The 21735-nt window shown below is 34.1% G+C and overlaps 1 protein-coding gene across 10 annotated transcripts in view; it reads right to left on the reverse strand.

Annotated features, from left to right (window-relative positions):
* ZC3H13 (zinc finger CCCH-type containing 13) overlaps positions 1–21735 on the reverse strand; it is a 98212-nt gene that overhangs the window by 75427 nt on the left and 1050 nt on the right. For 5 of the 10 annotated variants that reach the window (XM_058685109.1, XM_058685154.1, XM_058685122.1 and 2 more), the window contains exons 2-5: positions 16103–16228; positions 15688–15797; positions 13010–13121; positions 1501–1551 (exon numbers count right to left, since the gene is read on the reverse strand). In XM_058685109.1, coding sequence (XP_058541092.1) covers positions 1501–1551; positions 13010–13121; positions 15688–15797; positions 16103–16219 — 390 coding nt within the window. In that variant the 5' untranslated portion in view covers positions 16220–16228. Of the gene's footprint in view, positions 1–1500; positions 1552–13009; positions 13122–15687; positions 15798–16102; positions 16229–21735 lie in introns of those variants that run through there. The other 5 variants (XM_058685114.1, XM_058685102.1, XM_058685130.1 and 2 more) reach the window with 3 other exon arrangements.

Consider the following 21735-nt stretch of genomic DNA (forward strand, 5'->3'; position numbering starts at 1 on the left):
GTAGCTTTGTCTCATCAATTACAGAAAATTCATAGCACTACTCCTTTCAATAATTGACTCTCCTACATTCTATTTTTTTCCTGGAGTTCCAATGAGAGGTACATTAGACTTTCTAAGTATTTCCCCCAAACTTGTGAATCTCTTCAACATTATCTGTAACCTGTATTTATGTGCTGTATTCTGGATAAATTTTTCAGCTCCATCTTCCAATTCAACAACTCTGTCTCCACAGATGGACCAAAAGGCTTAGTCTCTGACCTGCTCTAATACTAGTAAAAGTCGTAAGGTCACCACTAGCTTTCACATTTACTATTTAATTCCCTGTTCTTGTTTCTTTGTTTTTGCTGCTGTTTTACATTTTTGAGAAAGCAGCAATGCATTTAAAATGTGTTTGTTGTCACTTATTCAGGATCTAGTTTTACTGTAGTAAGAGGACCCTCAAAGTATATAGTCCATAATAGTGCTGAAAGGGAAAGTTAAGACTAACAATTCTAAAAAAATAAAAATAAATTTTTTAAAGCCTAACAATTCTTTAGCAATCACATCAAACTTTGTCTACTGCTTAAAGTAGAGCCAACTATTTCCCTTTGACTTATCCACAACTATTAGTTCAAGCCACCCTAGGCCATACGAGTGCAACTGACATTTTGTTCCTAAAGTCTGTTTACCCCTAAAACATGTTTGTTCTTCGTTAATGACAGGGAATGGTATTAATATGTATTAGATGAGACAAAGAAGATGGGAAGGGGAAAAAAATGTACTTCAACTATCTTTTCCATTTATCCCACATAATCTCATTGCATTTCCTTACACCTTTCTAAAATTACTTAGGGGGTCCCTCGGGGGCTCAGGTGGTTAAGCCTCAGACTCTTAATTTCAGCTCAGGTCATGATCTCATGGTTTGGGAGATCAAGTCCCGCATGGGGCTCTGCAGGGACTCTCTCTCTCTCTCTCTCTCTCACACACACACACACACACACACACACACACACACACACACTCTCTCTCTCTCTCAAAACAAACATTCTTTAAAAAATTAAAAAAACTAGTTGGAGAAACTTCCTTTGCAACTAATAGATAAAAATTATCACAGAACATTTGGTCAAAAAATAACTCCCTTATATACCAATGAAATTCCCCCCTTGTACTAATATTCACTTTAAAACTGTGTAAATTTGTCCATTACTAGCTTAAAGCTATTATTGTTCCTAGTAATAATTCTCTATTATATTGAAGAATATCAAGTTTTAAACACCCAATGTTTCATACAAAGGATTTTGTCTTCCCATCTTTTAAAGAATAATGATTCCCAACCCCTTTGCTCTAAAAATATGCTTAGTTACACAAAATACTAACATCATTAGTGAATTCTTAATTTTCTGTCAGAAGCTCTAGGATTAATGTTGATCCACATTTTTCTTGCCTATAATTTATTACCACATTTTTACACCAAAGCTATTAACAATCAGAAAAAACTATTACTGAGATTATGGTTCTCACCTGAATGTTTTGAAACCTTTTCAAGTGGACACTTCTGATAAAGATTGAAAACTTTAAAAAATGAACAATAATGGTTCATTGATTTTTGGCCTGAACATTAGCCCAGCTAACTCAGCCCAGTCTATAGATAGCTATTAGAACAAGCTGACATTGCGAAATTTTAAATCATTCATAGATTACAATCTCAGATCCTTTCAATATTACAGAAACACAGACAGTTAAGAAATGTAGATCTCTATTTGGGAAACTGTAGTATATTTTGTTTATAACCACTGAAGAAAAATCCCATGATAGGGTTAATGGAGATTTTCTTTTATGAAGTGATCACAAAAATTACATTGTTTCACAATAAGCAGAGCCACAAATAAGGTTTATACTTCAAAGCACATTCAACAAATCACCAAAATCAAGTCCTCTCTAAGCACTGCGTTAAAAACATTACCATGAAAAGAGAACAGTTTTTATCGTTGTATCTGTGCATCATACACACAGTGAAGTGCAGCAAGTATAAGAGAGGTGGGGAAAAGTAGACAGAGACACAAGACACTTCAACAAGATAGTCTCAAATCAAGACCTCAAGTAGACAATGATATTAAAAATAGAGAAGATCAAAACAGTAGATATTTTAGATATACTTGAGAAGCTGAAAACCAAAAAAATAGGAAATACTCCATCCTTTCAAGCACACAGGGAAAATTTAGATAAACTGACCTTAGGCCACAAAAAAAATCTCGGTAAAGTTGAAAAAATGGAAATATAAAGAGTAATAGCAGAGAAGTTATTGTTTTTAATGGAAATAATATACACACACATGCACACAGACATACAACAAACAAAAGGCTCTTCGACCTAAAATTTTTAAATGTACAATTAAAAACTTATTGGATCATAGGTAAAATCCAAACCTAAAGAGGAGAATTTCTTGAAAATAATGATAATGAAAACATGACATATAAGATCAGATCCATAAACTCAGCTAAAGCTTTTAATGGAGAAAAGCTTTAATACTAATATAAATCAAATGAGAATAAATAAATGCTCAATCAATTCAAAAAGAAAAAGGAACACAGTAAAGACAGAATAAAAGAAAAAACAAATAAATGTATTAGAAAAGAGAAAGAACTAATCTATAAATCCAAAAGCCAACTCTCTGAAAATCATTGGCTAACCGAAATCAAGAAAAAAGGGAAAACAAAATAAAAATAGGCATTAAAACAAAGAAAAATAAAGAAAAACATGAGATTTCTTCACAACTCTATGTAGAAAGTTTTAAAACCCAGAGGAAATAATTTTTTAGAAAAATACAATTTGACAAAATTGACTTCAAAGCCAAAAGTCTAATTCCCATAAAAAAATAAAGAACTTTTCATAAAACAGTACCAGACTTTTTTTTTTTTTTAACATTTATTTATTTTTGAGACAGACAGAGACAGAGCATGAATGGGGGAGGGGCAGAGAGGGAGACACAGAATCCAAAGCAGGATCCAGGCCCTGAGCTGTCAGCACAGAGCCCGATGCGGGGCTTGAACCCACAGACCGCGAGATCATGACCTGAGCTGAAGTCGGACACTTAACTGGCTGAGCCACCTAGGCGCCCCCAGACTCAGTTGGTTTCACATGGGAATTTTACCAAACCTTTAAAGAGCAGAAAATCCCAGTACCACTTAGGATATTCCAGAGGGAAGAATTAGTAATATTTTGTTATTCTACAGTACTTGGACTACTTGTGAAGCACTAGAGTGTTACTTGAAAGTAAACTGGAATTAGTTGTAAATGTACACTGCAAACTCTAGTGCAACCGCTATAAAAAAGTGAAAATGAGTAAACTGATATGCTAGAAGAGGAGAAAATGGAATAATATAAAATTGCTCATTAAAACCATAGTAGGCACAAAAAGAGTGGAAGACAAAAGGAACAAAGAACAATGGTAACAAACAGAAAACAGTAACAAATATAATAGACAGTAATTCAATTATATGAATACTTCCTTTATTTTTTTATTTTTTTATTTTTTTTATTTTTAAATTTTTTTTTTTTCAACGTTTTTTTTTTTTATTTATTTTTGGACAGAGAGAGACAGAGCATGAACGGGGGAGGGGCAGAGAGAGAGGGAGACACAGAATCGGAAACAGGCTCCAGGCTCCGAGCCATCAGCCCAGAGCCTGACGCGGGGCTCGAACTCACGGACCGCGAGATCGTGACCTGGCTGAAGTCGGACGCTTAACCGACTGCGCCACCCAGGCGCCCCTGAATACTTCCTTTAAACATCAATGGACTACATCAATGAAAACAGACTGTCAGAGTGGACTAAAAAATAAGACCCAAATACGTGCTGTCTACAAGAAATAAATTTATATATAAAGACACAGGAAAAAAAAGGAAAAGAGATGGAGAAAGATATACTATGCTAATACTAATCAAAAGAGAGTGGATGTAGCTATGTTAATTTCAGACAGAGCAGACTTCAAAGCAAGAAAAGTGACCAGGGACGAAAAGAGGCGTTACATAATGATAAAGCAGTCAATTCTCTAAGAAGACATAAAAATCCTTAATATATGTGTGCCTAACAACAGAGTGTCAAAATACATAAGGTAAAAACTGATATAAACTGTAAGGAAAAGGCATGATCCACTATTACAGTTGGAGACTTTAACACCGCTCTGTCAAAAATGGACAGATCTAGCAAGGAGAAAATCAGTAAGAACATAGTTTAACTCAAAAGCACCATCAATCTATACTGGATACAACTGACGTCTATAGACTACTTCATCCAACAACAGCAGAATACACATGTTTCTCAAGCTCATAGGGGACACTCACCACAAAACAGACCATGTTCTGGACCATAAAACACACTTTTAAAAGAATAGACATCACACAATGTTTGCTCCCAGATCACAATGTAATTAAACTAGAAATCAATAACAGAAAGCTAGTTGGAAAATCCCAAAATATGTGGAGATTAAACAACACACTTCTAATTAACACATGACTGAAAGAAAAAACCCCGAGAGCAATTTAAAAATATTTCAAATTAAATGAAGCTGAAATACAACTTATCGAAATTTGTGGAATGCAGTAAAAGCAGGGTTTAGAGAAGAATTTACAGCATTTCTAAAACTCTAAAATCCATAATCAAAGCTTCCACTTCAAAAAACTTGAAAAAGAACAGCAAATTAAATCTAAAGTAAGCAGTGAAAAAGAATAAAAATTAGAGCAGAAATCAAAATTGAAAACAGGAATCAACAGAGAAGAATCAAAGAAACCTAAAGCCAGTCTTTGAAAACATCAATAAAATCGATAAGCTAGTCAGGCTAACTAGGAAAAAAAGAGAGAAGACATAAGTTAGTAATATCAGAAACAAAAGAGGAGACATTACTACAAATCCCAAGGACATTAAAAGGATAATTAAGGAATACTACAAACAATGCTACGACCACAAATTTGATAACCTATGTGAAATAGTCTAATTCCTCAAAAAAAGACAATGTGCTAAAACTCATACATGAAGAAAGACAATCTGAGTAAGCCTATATCCATTAAAGAAACTGAAACAATAATTAATAATCTTCTAAAACAGAAAGCACCAGGCCCAGGTGGATTCACATGCAAAATTTTATCAAACATTTAAGAAAGGAATTAGAGCAATTCTCTACAGTCTTTTTCAGAAAATAGAAGCAGAGAGAATACTTCCTGACTCATTCTATGAAGACAGCATTTAATAGCAAAATACTTAATACCAAAACCAGACAAAGACACTACAATCTTCTTGTAATGACAAATATTTCTTAAGAACATAGATGCAAATATCCTGAAAACATTAGCAAATCAAATCCATCAATATATAAAAAGATCTGCCCAACACAACCTAGTGGGATTTATACCAGGTATGCAAAGTTGATTCACCAATCAAAAGTCAATTAAAATAATCCATCACATCAACAGACTTAAGAAAAAATCATGTGATGATTTCCATAGATACAGTGAAAGCATTTGACAAAATCTAACATCCATTCGTGATAAAAACTCTTAGCACACTACAAGCAGAGGGGAACTTCCTCAACTAGAGAAACAAAACTTAGGAAACTAAACATACTCATACCATACAATCCTATAGTGGCATTCCTTGGAATTTACCCAAATAAGGATGTTTATAGCAGCTTTATCCAAAATTGCCAAAACTTGAAAGCAACCAAGGTATCCTTCTAAAGACGAACAGATAAACTATTACCTGACACATCCAGATAATGAAATATTATTCAGGGTTAAAAGCAAATGAGCTATCAAGCCATAAACAGACATGGCAGAATCTTAAATGCCTATTGTTAAGTGAAAGAAGCCAATCTAAAACGTTTCAATACTGTATCATTGCAATTACTGGACATTCTATAAAAGGAAAAGCTCTGGAAACAGTAAAACAAACAGTAGTTACTAGGAGATAATAGGAAAGAAAAATGAATAGGCACAGAGAATTTTTAGGGCAGTCTAACTACTCTGTATGATACTATAATGGTGAACATGTCATTATACATTTGTCCAAACCTATAGAATGTACAGGAGTAAATCCTAATACAAACTATGACCGTTGAGTGATAATGATGTGTCAATGTAGGTTCACTAATTTTAAGAAATGTATCACTTTGGTTCAGGATATTTCGAGTGTGGGAGGTTGTGACTGTGTGGACGTAGGGAGGATATGGGAAATCTTTGTACCTTCTGATCAATTTTGCTATGAACCTAAAACTGAAAAATAAAGTATTAAAATAAAATAAATGAAAAAACAAGGAAATTATCTGCACCCAATATCATAAATAAATTATCCCTACAAGACAGGAATTCTAAAAATAGAAAAGGAAAAAACCAACCCTCCCCCCCCCCGCCAAAAAAAATCAAAAATAGGCAGGAGACATGAACAGAATCCACAGAAAATGTTCCTTATCTATAGGAAGATGTCTAACTTCATTCATAAGAGTAACATAAATAAAAATTATACACCCTATTTTTTCCTATCAAATTGGCAAAAATTCAAAAATTTGGCCACATATGCTAACAAAGTAGGGAAAAAAAAGGCACCATCATACACTGCAGCAACAATGCTTCGAAAAAGAATTGTCATTATTTAGCAAAATTACATAGGATTTTACTCTTGACACAGCAGTTCCATTTGAGGGCTTGATCTCTTCCTAAGACACACTTAAAAAAAACCCAAAAACAAGTGCACAAAGCTCTTCACTCAAGTTCTATTTGCTGCAGCAAGACTGAAATAAATGTCTGCAGTAGAAGACTGGTTAAACAATGTATGATACATTCATACAATGAAGTACTACGTAAATGTAAAAAGACATAAGAAATATCTCTACATATTGCTATGGAATGGTCTCCTAGATACAGTAATAAGTAAACACAGCAAGGTAAAGAAAATGTATACAGTATGTTACCTTTTATCTAAGAAAAAGAAGAAATACCCCTACATAAACAGTAATTTGTGTATGTACTCATATACATACAATTTGGATCTGTATGTGTGTGTGTTAAAACAGCGGTATAATCCACAAACTACTAAAACTGGTTAGCTATTGGTAATAGGGTGGAACAATAAAGAGATAAAAAGACTTTTCTGAAGGTAAACTGTTTGGGAGATTTAACTCTGCAACCATGTAAATGTTTTCTGATGAAAAAACAAAATGAAATAAAACAAAAAGAAACCTTAGAACAAAAATCAGAATTAAATAAAGCAATGCAACTGTTGTTATCAATTTTGTGGTTTGACCTCAGAGAAGAACTGTTTCAAGTGACTTGACATACAATGATTTGATTATATGTCCTTAACAGATTTCACAGGTATTTCCCTAATGGGATATATCCTAAGAACTACAAAGAAATCTTAAACTGTTCTCAGTAATATTATCAGTGATATTACCGTTATTCTGGAACTATTAAAGATAAGATAATGCAACTGAATGTCAACAGGGACTCTAATAGCATACTAGCATCCGTACAAGTACTGAAAATAGTGCCAAAAATTACTTGTCCGTGATATAAGCCTAGTACACAAAAGGGGCCACAACTCAACTCACTGTCTTCCCCATCTTACTTAATGGCATCGAAAACCTACTTAGGTTTAACATGTCCCCTCCACTCATTCTTTAGGTCATCAAATCCTACTGACTCTACCTCGCGCCTCTGTGTTAAATTTAGTTCCATTGTGTTAAATTTGGTTCAGACTGCCCAAACACATCCTTTGCAATAAAAATGTTACATGAGCCACATATGTAATTTCGGCTATCACTGTTTCCATATTAAAAAGAAAAAAGAAACAGGGAAAATTAAAATTCTGATATCTTTAACGCAGTCTATCCAAAATATTGTCATTTCAACATGTAAACAAAAATTATTAATGAGCTACTTGACTTTTATTTTACATATCAAGGCTTTGAAATTCACTACGTATTTTACACTTATAGAACAGCTCAATTCAGACTAGCCCCATCTCAAGTGTTCAGCAGCCCCGCTGGAGCACAGATGCCCAAGACCACCAGAGGTTCCAACACTGGCTACATATCAGAATCACTTTTCATTCATGAAGTGAACTTACTAGTTGCAGGGTCTAGAGGCGAATCTGTGAACAAGAATAGATTCCTGGCGTACAAATCTCTTTTCTCTTGCCAAACCCTGACTGACACATTAAGACTATTCACAATCTGATCGACCTAATCCACCTCTTCAGCCCTTATCACAAATTCACATGCTATAATTTCCATTCTTTAAACACATATCTTCACAGATTCTCAAACACACTAGTCCTTTAAAACTCCTTATTGTTAGTGTGTTGGTTTTTTCCTCTTCCTAAACTTTCACTGCCCCCTCTTTCATCCTACCTATCCTTCAACACTCAGGGCAAATATCTTTTCCCTCTGTGAAATGTTCCGTGCTTCCCCATGGAGGTATTTATTCTCTCCACTGTGTGTTTTATTCATCTCTCTGTCATACTATCGTACTTTATAGAATTACAATTTATCTACTGATGAATGTCTCCCCACAAGATCATGGGTTATCCACCTCATAACTCAGACACACTGGAGTTGGATTCAGTGGGACAGAAGGGGTAGAATTATAGTTATTTTGTGAAAAATCACACACAACCTATCTTAGCAACACTGTTATCTAACCTATAGGTGCCCCTACCTAAACTAAATGACTTTCCCATAGAAATTTATTACATTAAGATCAGCAGGCCCATGTGCTGCAGTAGGAATATCACAGAAACGAACAGCACTTGTTATCCTGCCAGACAGATCACTCTAAATAGTTAATACCCCGGTATCCTAGCTTATTAACAGTCTTCTCTAAGTTTGGATAGTCAATTTCCTAAAACCTTATCACTCTTGAATCTTCTAACTATAACCCTTAGGTATGCATGGCATTCAGCACCTTTGAGGGCTTTCTCTTCTAGAGAAAGTAAAAATCAGGCTTAAAAAAATTTTTTAATGTTTCGGGGGTGCAGAGAGCAAGGGAGACAGAGGAACCAAAGTGGGCTCTGCGCTGACAGTAGAGAGCCGGACAGGAGGCTGGAACTCACGAACTGTGAGATCATGACCTGAGCCAAAGTCTGACACTCAATTGGCTGAAACATCCAGGTGCCCCAGGCTTTAAATTTCTTAATGTAATGTCAACTTAGCTGTCTACTAAACTGATAAAGCTGAACATATAAACCTTTATGATCAGCAACACACTTAGATTTAGGTATCTGTTAACAACCTAAATCTCCAAAGCTGATGTTCATCTCCTATAAAGGGCCTAAAGCCAATTTAGATTAGACAGGAAGGCTGAGAGCTATTCTCACACCTGTCCATACCATTTTCCAACAGTCACCATGGACCAGCCACTCATGCTACTTTGTTTTACATGTATTTTCTTCACAGTAACACATTGATATAGCCATCAACTCCATTTTACAGATAAGGAAACTGACAGTAAAGTTAAAAAACAATTCCTAAAATAATGTCTTCAGAATACGAATTCCAGATGTTTGCCCTTTAAACTACAGCCCATTTAGTGGTGTGCTAGAGTCAGGTCCACACTGACTCACAAGAGCCAACTGTTAAATTTTTAGGAACTGCACAAGCCACTGTTAAACGGAGCTATGATTAAAAATTAAATCATAGGGACACCTGGGTGGTTCGGTCGGTTGGGCGTCTGACTTCGGCTCAGGTCATGATCTCAGTTTGGGACTTTGAGCCTCACATCGGGCTCTGTGCTGACAGCTCAGAGCCTGGAGCCTGCTTTGGATTCTGGGTCTCCCTCTCTCTCTGCCCCTTCCCTGCTTGTGCTCTGTCTCTCCCTTTCTCTCTCAAAATAAATAAACATTAAAAAAAGAAAATTTAAAAAAATTTAAAGCATATAAGCTGACAGTTAAATAATAAAAACAAAGGTACTACTTATTCAAAACTCACTTCCTAAATATTTTAGTACATTTTACTTGAGGTTAATTACACTTATTATATATGTGTATATACATCTGTGTGTGACATACGTGTGAATAATACTATATAATGGTGTGAAAATGAGTATCTCTTCTCAACTCTGTATTCAGTGATATCACTTTGCCAGCTTGAGACCGAGCACGATGGGAGTACTTACACCAAAGAAACTGGCAAATCCTACAAAGCATGGCTCCCCACGCCCCAAGTGGTTGTTACACATTACTAGCAAACCACAAGTTCGCTCCTTATTCTGAATAATCAGTTATTTCAAAATGCAATATGCAAAATTTGCAAAATGCAAAATGCAATTTTCAGCCTCTATCCAGAAACTCTCATTCAGTAGATCAGGGGTAGAGTATCAGCATGTATTTTGCAAAAGACTATCCTCTAAAAACCTTCTGATACATACCTGTAGCTGAGAAGTACTCTTTGAGATTTCTAAAGCAGTATTATGGATCATATCAGACGTTAGAGAAGCTACAAACTTAAAACTGCACTACTTTAGGTTCCCAAAGAGAAGTCTCTACAAACTATAATGTGAAACTGTAACACAGCTTTTTTATCAAGGATCAAAGACAATCACAGGAAAGCTTCTATAAAGCTTAAATTATCAGAAACGTTTCTGTTTAAACAATAATCTTAATAAAAAGATTATAATATGAGACAACTAAGATATCCACATGAAAAAGAATAAGGCTGGACCATACATAAAAATTAACTCAATGGGGCGCCTGGGTGGCGCAGTCGGTTAAGCGTCCGACTTCAGCCAGGTCACGATCTCGCAGTCCGTGAGTTCGAGCCCCGCGTCAGGCTCTGGGCTGATGGCTCGGAGCCTGGAGCCTGTTTCCGATTCTGTGTCTCCCTCTCTCTCTGCCCCTCCCCCGTTCATGCTCTGTCTCTCTCTGTCCCAAAAATAAATAAAAAAAAAAAAAAAAAAAAAAAAAGTTGAAAAAAAAAAAATTAACTCAAAATGGATCAAAGCTAAAGCTCTAAGATTCTTTGAAGAAAACACGGCATAAATCTTTGTGACCCTGAATTAGACAATAGTTTCTTAAATAAGACACCTAAAGCACAAACAACAACAAAAACACAGATAAACTGGATTTCATCAAATTAAAAACATCTGTGCTTTAAAGGACATCATCAAGAACATAAAAAGATAACCCAAAGAATGGAAGAAAACTTTTAAAAATCGTATGTAAGAAATTTGTATCTAAAATACATAGAGTTGAAGGGGCACCTGGGTGGCTCAGTCCGACTTCAGCTCGGCTCATGATCTCATGGTTTGAGAGTTAGAGCCCCACGTTGGGCTCTGTCCTGACAGCTCAGAGCCTGAGCCTGCTTCAGATTCCCTCTCTCTCTCTCTCTCTCTCTCTCTCTCTCTCTCTCTCTCTGCTCCTCCCCCACTCATGCTGTCTCTCTCTCAAAAATAAACATTAAAAAAAATTTTTTTAAATATATAGAGTTGTTACAAATCAACAATAAAAAGACAACCCAATTAAAACATAGGCAAAGGATTTGAATGAACATGTCTCCTGAGAAGGTATGCAGGTCGCCAATAAGCACAGGAGACGATATTCAGTATCATTAGCCATCAGGGAATTGCAAAAACTACAATTAGATTACCATGTCACATCCATTAAGATGGCTATAACCAATGACTTAGATAATAGCAAATGCTGATAAAGACATAGAGAACTGAAAACCTCCTACACTGCTGACAAGAATGTAAAATGGTGTAGCTGCTTCGGAAAACAATCTAGCAGTTGCTCAAAAAATTAAACATAGAGTTGCTGTATGATGCAGCAATTCTACTCCAAGATATAAATCCAAGAGAAATGAAAACATGTGTCCACTCAAAAAATTGTGTATGGATGTTCATAGCAGCATTATACCTAAAAGCCAAAAAGTGGAAACAACCCAAATGTTCATCTACTAATGAATGGATAAACATGATATGTTAATACAATGGAATATTATTTGGCAAAAACAAGGAATAAAATATTGATGTATCCTATAGTCTTTCATGAACCTTGAAAACTCTATGTTAAGTGAAAGACACTAGTCAAAAACAAAACCACATATTGCGTAACTCCAACATTATGAAATATCCACAGCAGGCAAATCTATAGTGATCGTAAGTGGAATAGTGGTCACCTAGGGCTGGTGGTCAGTTGGATGATACAAGTGTGACCACTAAAGGGTACGGGGTTTCTTTTCAGGGTGATGAAAATGCTCCAAAATTGACTGTGGTGATGGTTGCCTGACTCTGGGAATATACAAAAAACCACTGAAATGTACACTTGAAATGGATGAACAGTATGGTATGTGAATTATATCTCAATAATCTGTTACACATACACATAAATTTCTTAAAAAAAATTAACTCAGGAAGAGATTTCCATTTCTGAAAAACTGATGTCTTCTTTTATTCAATAAGTTATACTGAAGCATCGATTTATATATTGATATAAATTTATATACTTATACAACCACCAAATTATATATAATCATCAATTATATTTCTCTTCTGGCTTCATTACCAGGAAATTCACCACTGAATTTGTGGTCACATGTGCTTTCCTTCACCTAAGTTCTCTAGTTCAGCTTCCATCACCACCACGCCTGCTTTTACTGTTTTAATTTCTAAGTGTTCTACTGTAACTAACCCGCTTCAATCTTTCTTAGAAGCAAGCAGGATAGGACAGCTGACTGAATTCTGAAAACTTCAGAATACTTTTAGATGCTCAGGATGCCCACCAAGATACAGAAATCCTATGAAGTTCAGCTTGGGCTCTGCTAACCAATTCCCTTCACCTTAATTAACTACCACCAAGAACTAATTCAGAGAATTAGGAGTTTTCCCAGAGGATGTTTTTCCTCTAAATTACATTATTCACATAAAACATTATAACCTGGTATTACACATTTACCATATATTTAGCACCCAAGATACTATTTTGAGTGGAACGTAAATAATAAATCACTACCGAAATTCAACTTTGTTTTGGGAAATTCATTCCTACCCTAACAGGTGAGGATGACTCCTCTGTGTTTCGTTTCTGGGACTCAGTGTCCACATCTTGGCGCTTATTCTTCATTCTTTCTCTAAGATCCCCTGTAGGTCTTTCTGGTGACCTTTGAACCGAAAAAACAAAAACAAAAGAAAAACAAAACAAAACAACAAAAATCTATATTCATATAACATTTATAAGGCTATATTTACAGAAATACCTCACAAATCAATAAAAATTTTCTAACTGTCCATGGCTCCTAATGTTCAGAAAAATAATTAATTTGCTTGAGCTTAAATATTAATATATAAATAATACGAGCATCACTTACAAGTTTTCTCCCAATACCAACCAGAAGTGTATACATTAAAATTCCATGGGGAGGCAGGTACTAGTGATAAGAATAAAAAACTGCATGTGAGCTGAGAAAAAAGAATTTGTAATCAACAGCTTAACTTGTTTTTCTAAAAATCACATAAATGTATTACTTGTATTTGAAGTAAAAAGTCAGAAGATATCAAGTTTTAAACCCCAACATTGTAAAATTAATCAAAAGGCAACATTAGTGGTATTTTCATATGTACACGTATGTGGTTGGGTGCAATGCCAACAACTGAGAATTACCCACCTCAAGAATCATGGCAAATATAGGATTTTTCTGTTATTCTTATAACTCTTCTTAAATTTGATATTGTTTCAGAACAGAAAATAGTTAAAGGATTCAAAGCAAGACTTAGGCAGCGGACTTCCTTTAATTAAGAAAAATCATACATACTTATATTCAACACTGTAAACCTTAATAACTTATACTGAAAGTTCGATAAACAGCTATCCAATTATTTTCACACCATTATTAAGTAAGAAAACAAAACAGAGATGGAAAACACACTATCTTTAAAGAATATTCCTAGAGGATCTTTAATAAAGAGCAACAGAAGTCAAGGAGTGGTATGTCCCTCACTGGCTAACAAAAAATACTGTATACATATTTTTAAAGATAAAAAGAAATCACATAGACATTTACATCTATTTCAATAGTTGATCAAGCAAATCAATTCTTTTATCAATCAATACAAAACAAATGATTAATGAAGAAATAATTCAGTTAATTCATGTTACAGGCTCTCATTAATATTTATATTTTATAAGACTATATTAAACACTTTAACAGTTAAATCTGACCTTGAAAGTGAAACTTATTATGAACCAGTACTTAAAGGCTTTAAATTTTAATTATGATGTACATGTAAATCTTCTGTGCCCTGGTTTCCTTTATATAATAAGACAATTTATTATGAACTTGTTTCTATCTAAACAGCACCTGAGTGCTCTACATACAGTGAATGCTCAATAAATGACTTAAATATCTTGTGACTAAAAAAGCATTTCTGAAATACACGGGTTTTCTTTCCATCTTTGAATCACATTACGAACTACATTCTCTTCCCTATAAAAAAAAAGAAAAAAAAAGACAAAAGCCAAAGAGGGTTATCAAATGGAAAAACATCCACAAAATTAAAAAATCCTTTATTCCAAGTCTAGTAATGACACTGTATTTTTCCATTTTAGGCCAATTTCTCTGTCCATTTTCCTCAAAATTACCCCTTCTATAAAAATTTTCTGTCAGTTAACGAATTTCACAGATGAATTAAAGTATGTATTAAAGTGTGGCAATAACATAAACAAAACATTAAAATTATTGAAACACTTTACCCAGGTGTGTATTTTTACAGATACTTAAACATATAAAAGAAGTGGTTTTCCCACATTAACAGAGGGCACAGATGACAATCTAAATACAAATAAAACAGAGTATTCAGCATCACAAGTAAGCTAAAATGTATGTTTACATGAACAGAAAGCCAGCTCAGCGTTTGAATTTTAAATTCTATTAGGCCTCAAAATCTATACACACACACACCCATCAATTCACTTATTAAAAAAAAAAAAACTGCAAATGCTAATGTTTGATTTTTACACTCTTGCTGTAGCCAAGGCAATCAGCACATTCAATTTTAAGACTTGGTTAATTATTTGTTTACCAATCAAGTTTAAACTGCTTTTGTGACAATCTTTACATGTGTTACATATTTAAACACAATAACAAAATCATGAACTGAACTGAAAGAAAAATAAAAGGGCTTTATTGAAAAATTTCATTTAGCTTTGCCTTTATCAAAGGCAAAAAAGATGTTCTAAATAGGTAGTAGTACCTTTATCCACATATAAATACATATTTTACATTAATACACAGTTTAGAGATTTGGCAAATGCATTTTAATCTACAGAGTCTGCAGTGGATTGTCTTTTGTCATTAAGATTTGAATTCAGAACATCTTAAAAGGCTAAAGTTATATCCATTTCAAATTTTAATATTTTAAGAGTTAAAAAGTCTCCCCTCAGTAAAAATAAATCCATAAAATTCTATCTTAAACCATTTTAATACATAATGGGGGGTGTAAGTCATACATACAAAAAAAAATCTGTTGGCAAAAACAGTAAATACTGAGCAAATAATTTTAAAGCATACATTTTATTAATCTTGAAATTAACAACTAGAAAGATCTCGTTGATCTACCACCAAAAGAGAAAATCTGATCAAATATGTTTGTATTTCAGATTTTTATACTAGATAAATTACAAAAGCCATCTTCTAACAGTATATGAACAATTCAAAGTTCTTAATTTACCTTCTATAATTGCTGCTATAACCTTTACCACGGGGTGAAGGGCCATGTACGAATCTACATGTGTTTCCATAGAGGCAGTTGCCAGTCTTCAGCCAATTACGGCACTGTGTCTAAGAGACAGATATTACTATGTAAATTTCACATTTATTTCTGGATAAACGATGCTACAGGGACAAAATTAAAACAAATTCTACGAAAACTCCAGATAACCTGAGATACATTATCCCCCAAACAATAAAAATGCCAGGGAAAAAAACATGAAAACTGTTGACTCTTCTCATTCCTCTTTATGCTACTCAGTTTTAAAAATTTACTGAACATTCCTACAATAACCCATTCACCTTTATGATACAAATCAGTATTTCAAGAATAGGATTATAAGACAACCCCTGTGACTGTTCTAGTGACAACTCACCTCTGCTGTACTGCCAGTGCTGGGTCCGAGCCTCTCAAACACACTGGGTCTTCGGGATGTGCTATCAGATATGGTCTTGGTATTTTCCACTGTGACCTTCCTTCTAATTTTTGACATTTTGTACTACTTTAACCAAAAAGAGAGAGAGGCAAAACTGTAAAATTCTTCCATTTTAAATTAACTGAGCCTATAACTTACATGTAGATAAAGCTGTAGATCACACTGCAAAATTATGGGGAATTTTTCTCAGGAGAAAAAAGGCATCGGAGAGGTCACAGGTAAACAGAGGTAAACAGTTGGTATCTTCTAAGGCATACCTTCTTAGTAAATTTATAACAACTTTGGAACCTGTTGGCTACAATTTTACCTCTTCTGCAGAATGAATAATATTCTACTCATACAGTTTTCAAAGTACATTCAACCTCAGAAAACACACTGTAAAATGTTTAGTTTCTACGTTCCTTATAAAAGTTTCAAAACTTAGTTAACTATCCTTCAAGGAAAAGTTGTACTATCATTCTCTATTAGCTACTTAACGGGAAAAGCTATGTCAAAGAGAACAGGAAATAAGATCAGGTGATAGCAGAAATTATGCCTTATACGGTTCATGACATTAGGTATATTCTAAAAAGCAGCTTGGGAGAAAAGTGAAAACTATTTAAGTATTTTCTCCACCTTACAGACCTTAAAAAAGAACAGTCTATTCAAGGACATTTACTTTCCAATTATATACATATAAAAAAAAAGTCAATGTTGATAAAATGACTTTCTTTCAAAATGGAACAGGCTACAGAACTAGAAGTCAAGATGTTTCTATAATTTATATACCACACTGACATAAAAATCAAAGATGCTAAAAGTGATGAACAGGCTACCTTACCATTTAGAAATAAGAAAGACAAATTGTACAAATATTTTACAAAAGTAAATAAAACATTTAAAACCGAAACCATAACAAAACAAATCCAAGTATATAATCAGGTGATTCAACTGGAAATGAAACGTCAGATAACAATATTATGATATACATTAGAAAACAATATTAAATTCCAGATCTAGAACAACTTAGTACATCACTCTGGGAATTGGGTAAGAACTGCCTAACTAAGACTCCAAAAAAACCACTAACCCATTCAAATCTCATACAATCTAAATAGCTGAAATCTTATCAATAGTCAAAAGTTACTAGAATGAACAATCGCAGCCAAAGAGGCAAAAGTTCCATTTGGTATAGAACTGGTCTCCATAAAGTTCACAAATTCAAAAAGCTCTTTAATGTGGTTTCAAAATAAAGATATATAATTTGAAAGGAAATTAAATCATGAGAGTACCAAATCAAAACTTTAAAAAAATTATAAACAATATTTGGTTTAGATACTTCTCTTCAGGTCACATTTTTAAAAGAATCCTAAGAATAAGGACAACATTTGACAAATGAACAAAAGATAATGAGCCAAGAGAAAAATAGGAAATGATAGAGTAGTTTTAAATTGGAAAAAAAGGTACAGTCTTATTCTTTAATATAAAATACAACCATTTTATTAATTAATATTTAGTGATTCAAAGAATTCAGAAAATAATTTTAGTTACAAATTTTTAAAAATTAGCATCGAGTGTCCCATAAATAAGAATTTGCTGCAACATGAAATCACATATGTGTCAAGTGTTCTCTGAGTAAGGAACTTTACAGCCAACTGTACATCCAACAGTTACTACTCTAAGATAATCTTTGATTTCATTCTCAGCCCAAATGAGAATTTACAGAGTAAAAGTTGGTAAAATTTCATGTACCCATTTGATTTGCCAAACTAAAATGTTCTTTAGAGAGCTGAAAGCCAAGATAAAGGGAGCTGAGGAAAGATCTAGAAAACGTAGAGCTTTGATTAACTGAGAAAACCACTTTTTTACAATTTATATCAGAGCAGGAGGCAATAAAAAGTGAGTATGTCACAAAATATACAGGGAACGTTTAGAACAAAAGCATATTTAAAGTTTCATTATGTTATTATAAGTACTAATACATAGATGCACATTATAATCCTCATTCACTAATTCAATTTTTAAAACATTTATTAATAAACTTTAAATTGAAGGAGTTCTAGAAGTTCCTTATTAGCTATTACCAGTTATTTAGAACTTGGAAAACAGGCACACCACCCCACCACACTGCCTCAAGAAGACTAACCCTAACCTTAACGTATTTCCCTCCACTCTCAAAGGAAATAGTTCTGCTCACAAAACTCCTGTATATCTCCTCATGCCAACACTTCCAACACACCCTCCTCCAAAAAAAAAAATTAATGGTAGTGCTTTCCATAATCGAGGCAAGAAGCTATTTATTATTATACCTAAAACACTGGTCATCTAGCATCTCCCTTCTTGTTTTTCTGAGGGCTCCTTCCTGCTCTGTAATCTGTTGCTTGGATCAGGACTCCACTACCCCCCTGACCTACCACTGAAAACCACAGCTTCTCTCTAATGCTAGATCATTAACATCAACTTTGAAGGTTTCAAAAGGTTCAGACTATATGTCAAAGATATTCAAGTGAGGACTAATGACTGAATCGTACACCCCTTCTTGTATTCTTGTCACTCTTTCCCACAGAGACAAAGCTGCTTGTACCGGTGACATCAAGAACTAGTCAAGATTCACCTACATAGTGATTATCACTAGAACTTTACTTTTAGCTACTGTTGAGTCTCCCAACTTAGGGGAAAACAGCAAAGAAATAAAAGTCATATTCTCAGCATCCAACAGTATCAGACCTCCTCTCAAAACTGCACTGACTTTGAACACCAAGTCTATGTTGTAGGGTGGTCGTGGACAGAAAAAAAAAATCTGAGGCAAAGGGAAAAAGTAGGACTTGAACTTTTCTAATTGAAAGGAATAGGAATTCTTCCGATCATCTATCTAGGAACTTCCAACAGCAGTCATCAATAACAAGTTACCTAAATATTATTACTGAAACATTCATGATTGGCATAGACAAAGTACTTCATGTTTGCAAGGAAGACAAAATATGTTTTAAATCCTGTTTGTCTAAATATATACACAAACCTGTAATACATGAAAAGCATTTACTCATATATATTAATTTATTACTTTAAAAGTATGTTACCAATTAATATGACTTAATTAGAATTTTCATTCTAAAAATTTGGGCCCTCAAAGGCAAATAAATACCACAACAGAGGGGCACCTGGGTGGTTCAGTTGGTTAAGGGTCCAACTCCTGATTCGGCTCAGGTCCTGATCTTACTGTCTGTGAATTCGAGCCTTGCTCAGTGCAGAGCCTGCTTGGAATTCTCTCTCTCTCTCTGCCCCTCCCCTGTGCAGTCTCTCTCTCTCTCTCTCTCTCTCTCTCTCTCTCTCTCTCTCTCTCAAATAAACAAATAACTTTAAAAAAAAGAAAAAAAAACCACCATAACAGAATAAAATATAGATATGACTGAGGGGGGGAAAACCTTTTTCAATTAACATCTGAACACGCTTCAATAAGCAAATGCTTCGAAGTATATGAGAAAAGTTAGAAACAAGGAAATTAAACATGTAAATATTAAAGTCTTCCCTATCTCAGAGACTTTAAAAGCTCTCCCCCCAGATTTGTTTTCAAATTATTCTTTGATTTCAAACTGTCATCACACTTTCACCCACATCATCAAGTCTTTCCCAAACACCATCATCAAAGCCCAGGTGACACTGGTGAAAGTCTATTGAGTTATTTTCCTATTTCTCCCCTCTATTTGCACAGTAAATAAATATCAAAATTTTCATGATATCTTTTCAACTGGAAAAAGAAAAACAGGGGACACAAAGTTTGACTCTATTAAAATATAACAAAAGAGGGTCTTAATAAATGGAAACTGTCCCTCCTTTTCCTCCCAAACTTACAAATATGACAATGTACTCAAAGCTACATACTACATAAATATGGCTAAGAAAGGAGAAACATATAGAAACCTCTTTTTAAATTATTAATTATTCCTGAAGCCTAATTAGTAAAATTGTGTCAATAAAACATGTATCAATTCTAGTATCCTCACTACAATACAGAATTACATCTTCTTTTTTTTAATGTTTTTATTTATTTTTGAGAGAGACAGAGCACAAGGTGGGGGGGGGGGGGTGGAGAGAGAGGGAGACACAGAATCAGAAGCAGGCTCTAGGCTCTGAGCTATCGGCACAGAGCCTGACACGGGGCTCAAACTCACAAACTGCGACATCATGACCTGAGCTGAAGTCAGATGCATAACCAACTGAGCCACCCAGGTGCCCCTAATTACATCTTTTTGAGGCCTCAACTTCCCTTAGCACAAACGAAAACATAAATTATTTTAATCTGGATGAGTCGTGGCATATTAGGAAACTGTCAAATAATTAAACAATTAAAACTACATAAATGTACTAACTGGTACTAGAAGAAACCTCTACCCACTGAAGTTCTAAAATTAAAAGGCTTATATTAAAAATGAGGTCTCTTCATATCTATAGTTCATATTTTTAAAAGAGAAAACAGACCTTAGAAACGTATTTGATGCATAATCTGGGAGAATATTTTTAAAAAGAACTTTCTAAAACAACCTTGCATGTTACTTATAAATAGACTAAAACAATTCCAAACTGAATTCCAAACAAAACTAACAGAACTAAATTGACTACACTTCTACGAGCAAGGCAATACTGCAGCACAGTGCAATAAAAATAATTTGTTAAAAAAGACTATGAACAGAGAATAGCCAATGCTGGCAACTAGGATAAAGTGAAATAAATTAAACTCCAACATACACACTACCAAAAAAGTATAAAGACACTTTCTACAGCAACACCAGTTAATTTTCAACTGTTGCTACTAGCTCCAACTCTATATGAAACGGAGAGTGGGGTTGGAGGAAGTGGGGGAAACATCCACTAAAAACCAATTCTTCAAATAAATGTAAATTAAACAATTTTGCTTTCTATATTTAACTGCCAATGCATACTGTAATACAAATTAACACTGACAACTTGTAAAAATTCTAATAACTTGTACATAAGTGGAAATAGCATCACTTATGGATTTTAGTATTAATTTACTAATATGAAAATTGGATTTGCATATCTTAAATACGCAATCAACATTCATTTCGAATCAGCAATGATTAGGAAGCCAGTAAGAGGCATGCATTTGATAAAACTGGATCGTAACAGATCCACACGATAAAAGTCTAAGTTTCATGGTGCAACTATTTTTACAGACACAAACTGCTATATACCAGCATCAATATTCTTAGTAGTCTCGTGTTTAAATTGTCATGATATAATCTTAATATTTCAGTAAGAATTGGAAAATATATTAAAATCTACAGATTATATCCACAAAACTCTCCAAAATATTGTCGCTTAGGTACTAAAGCCAGTCATTTCAAATATTACAGAACTAGATTCCGCTAACTGGCACCATAAACATTTAGATTAACTGCAACGGTATCACGGTCTTTGAAAAGTTGAAGTGTGAAGATATTTTCCAAACTTTTAAAATTGTTTTTTTCAAAAAACCCCAAAACGTCTCAGATAGTATACGTCTATAATTTTCAGAGTGCTTCAAATTATCTGAAAACTTTGTAATATAACCCAAAAGCGTAAGCCGCTACGCT

This window comes from Neofelis nebulosa, chromosome 1 (assembly GCF_028018385.1).
Source record: "Neofelis nebulosa isolate mNeoNeb1 chromosome 1, mNeoNeb1.pri, whole genome shotgun sequence".
Classification (NCBI taxonomy): domain Eukaryota; kingdom Metazoa; phylum Chordata; class Mammalia; order Carnivora; family Felidae; genus Neofelis; species Neofelis nebulosa.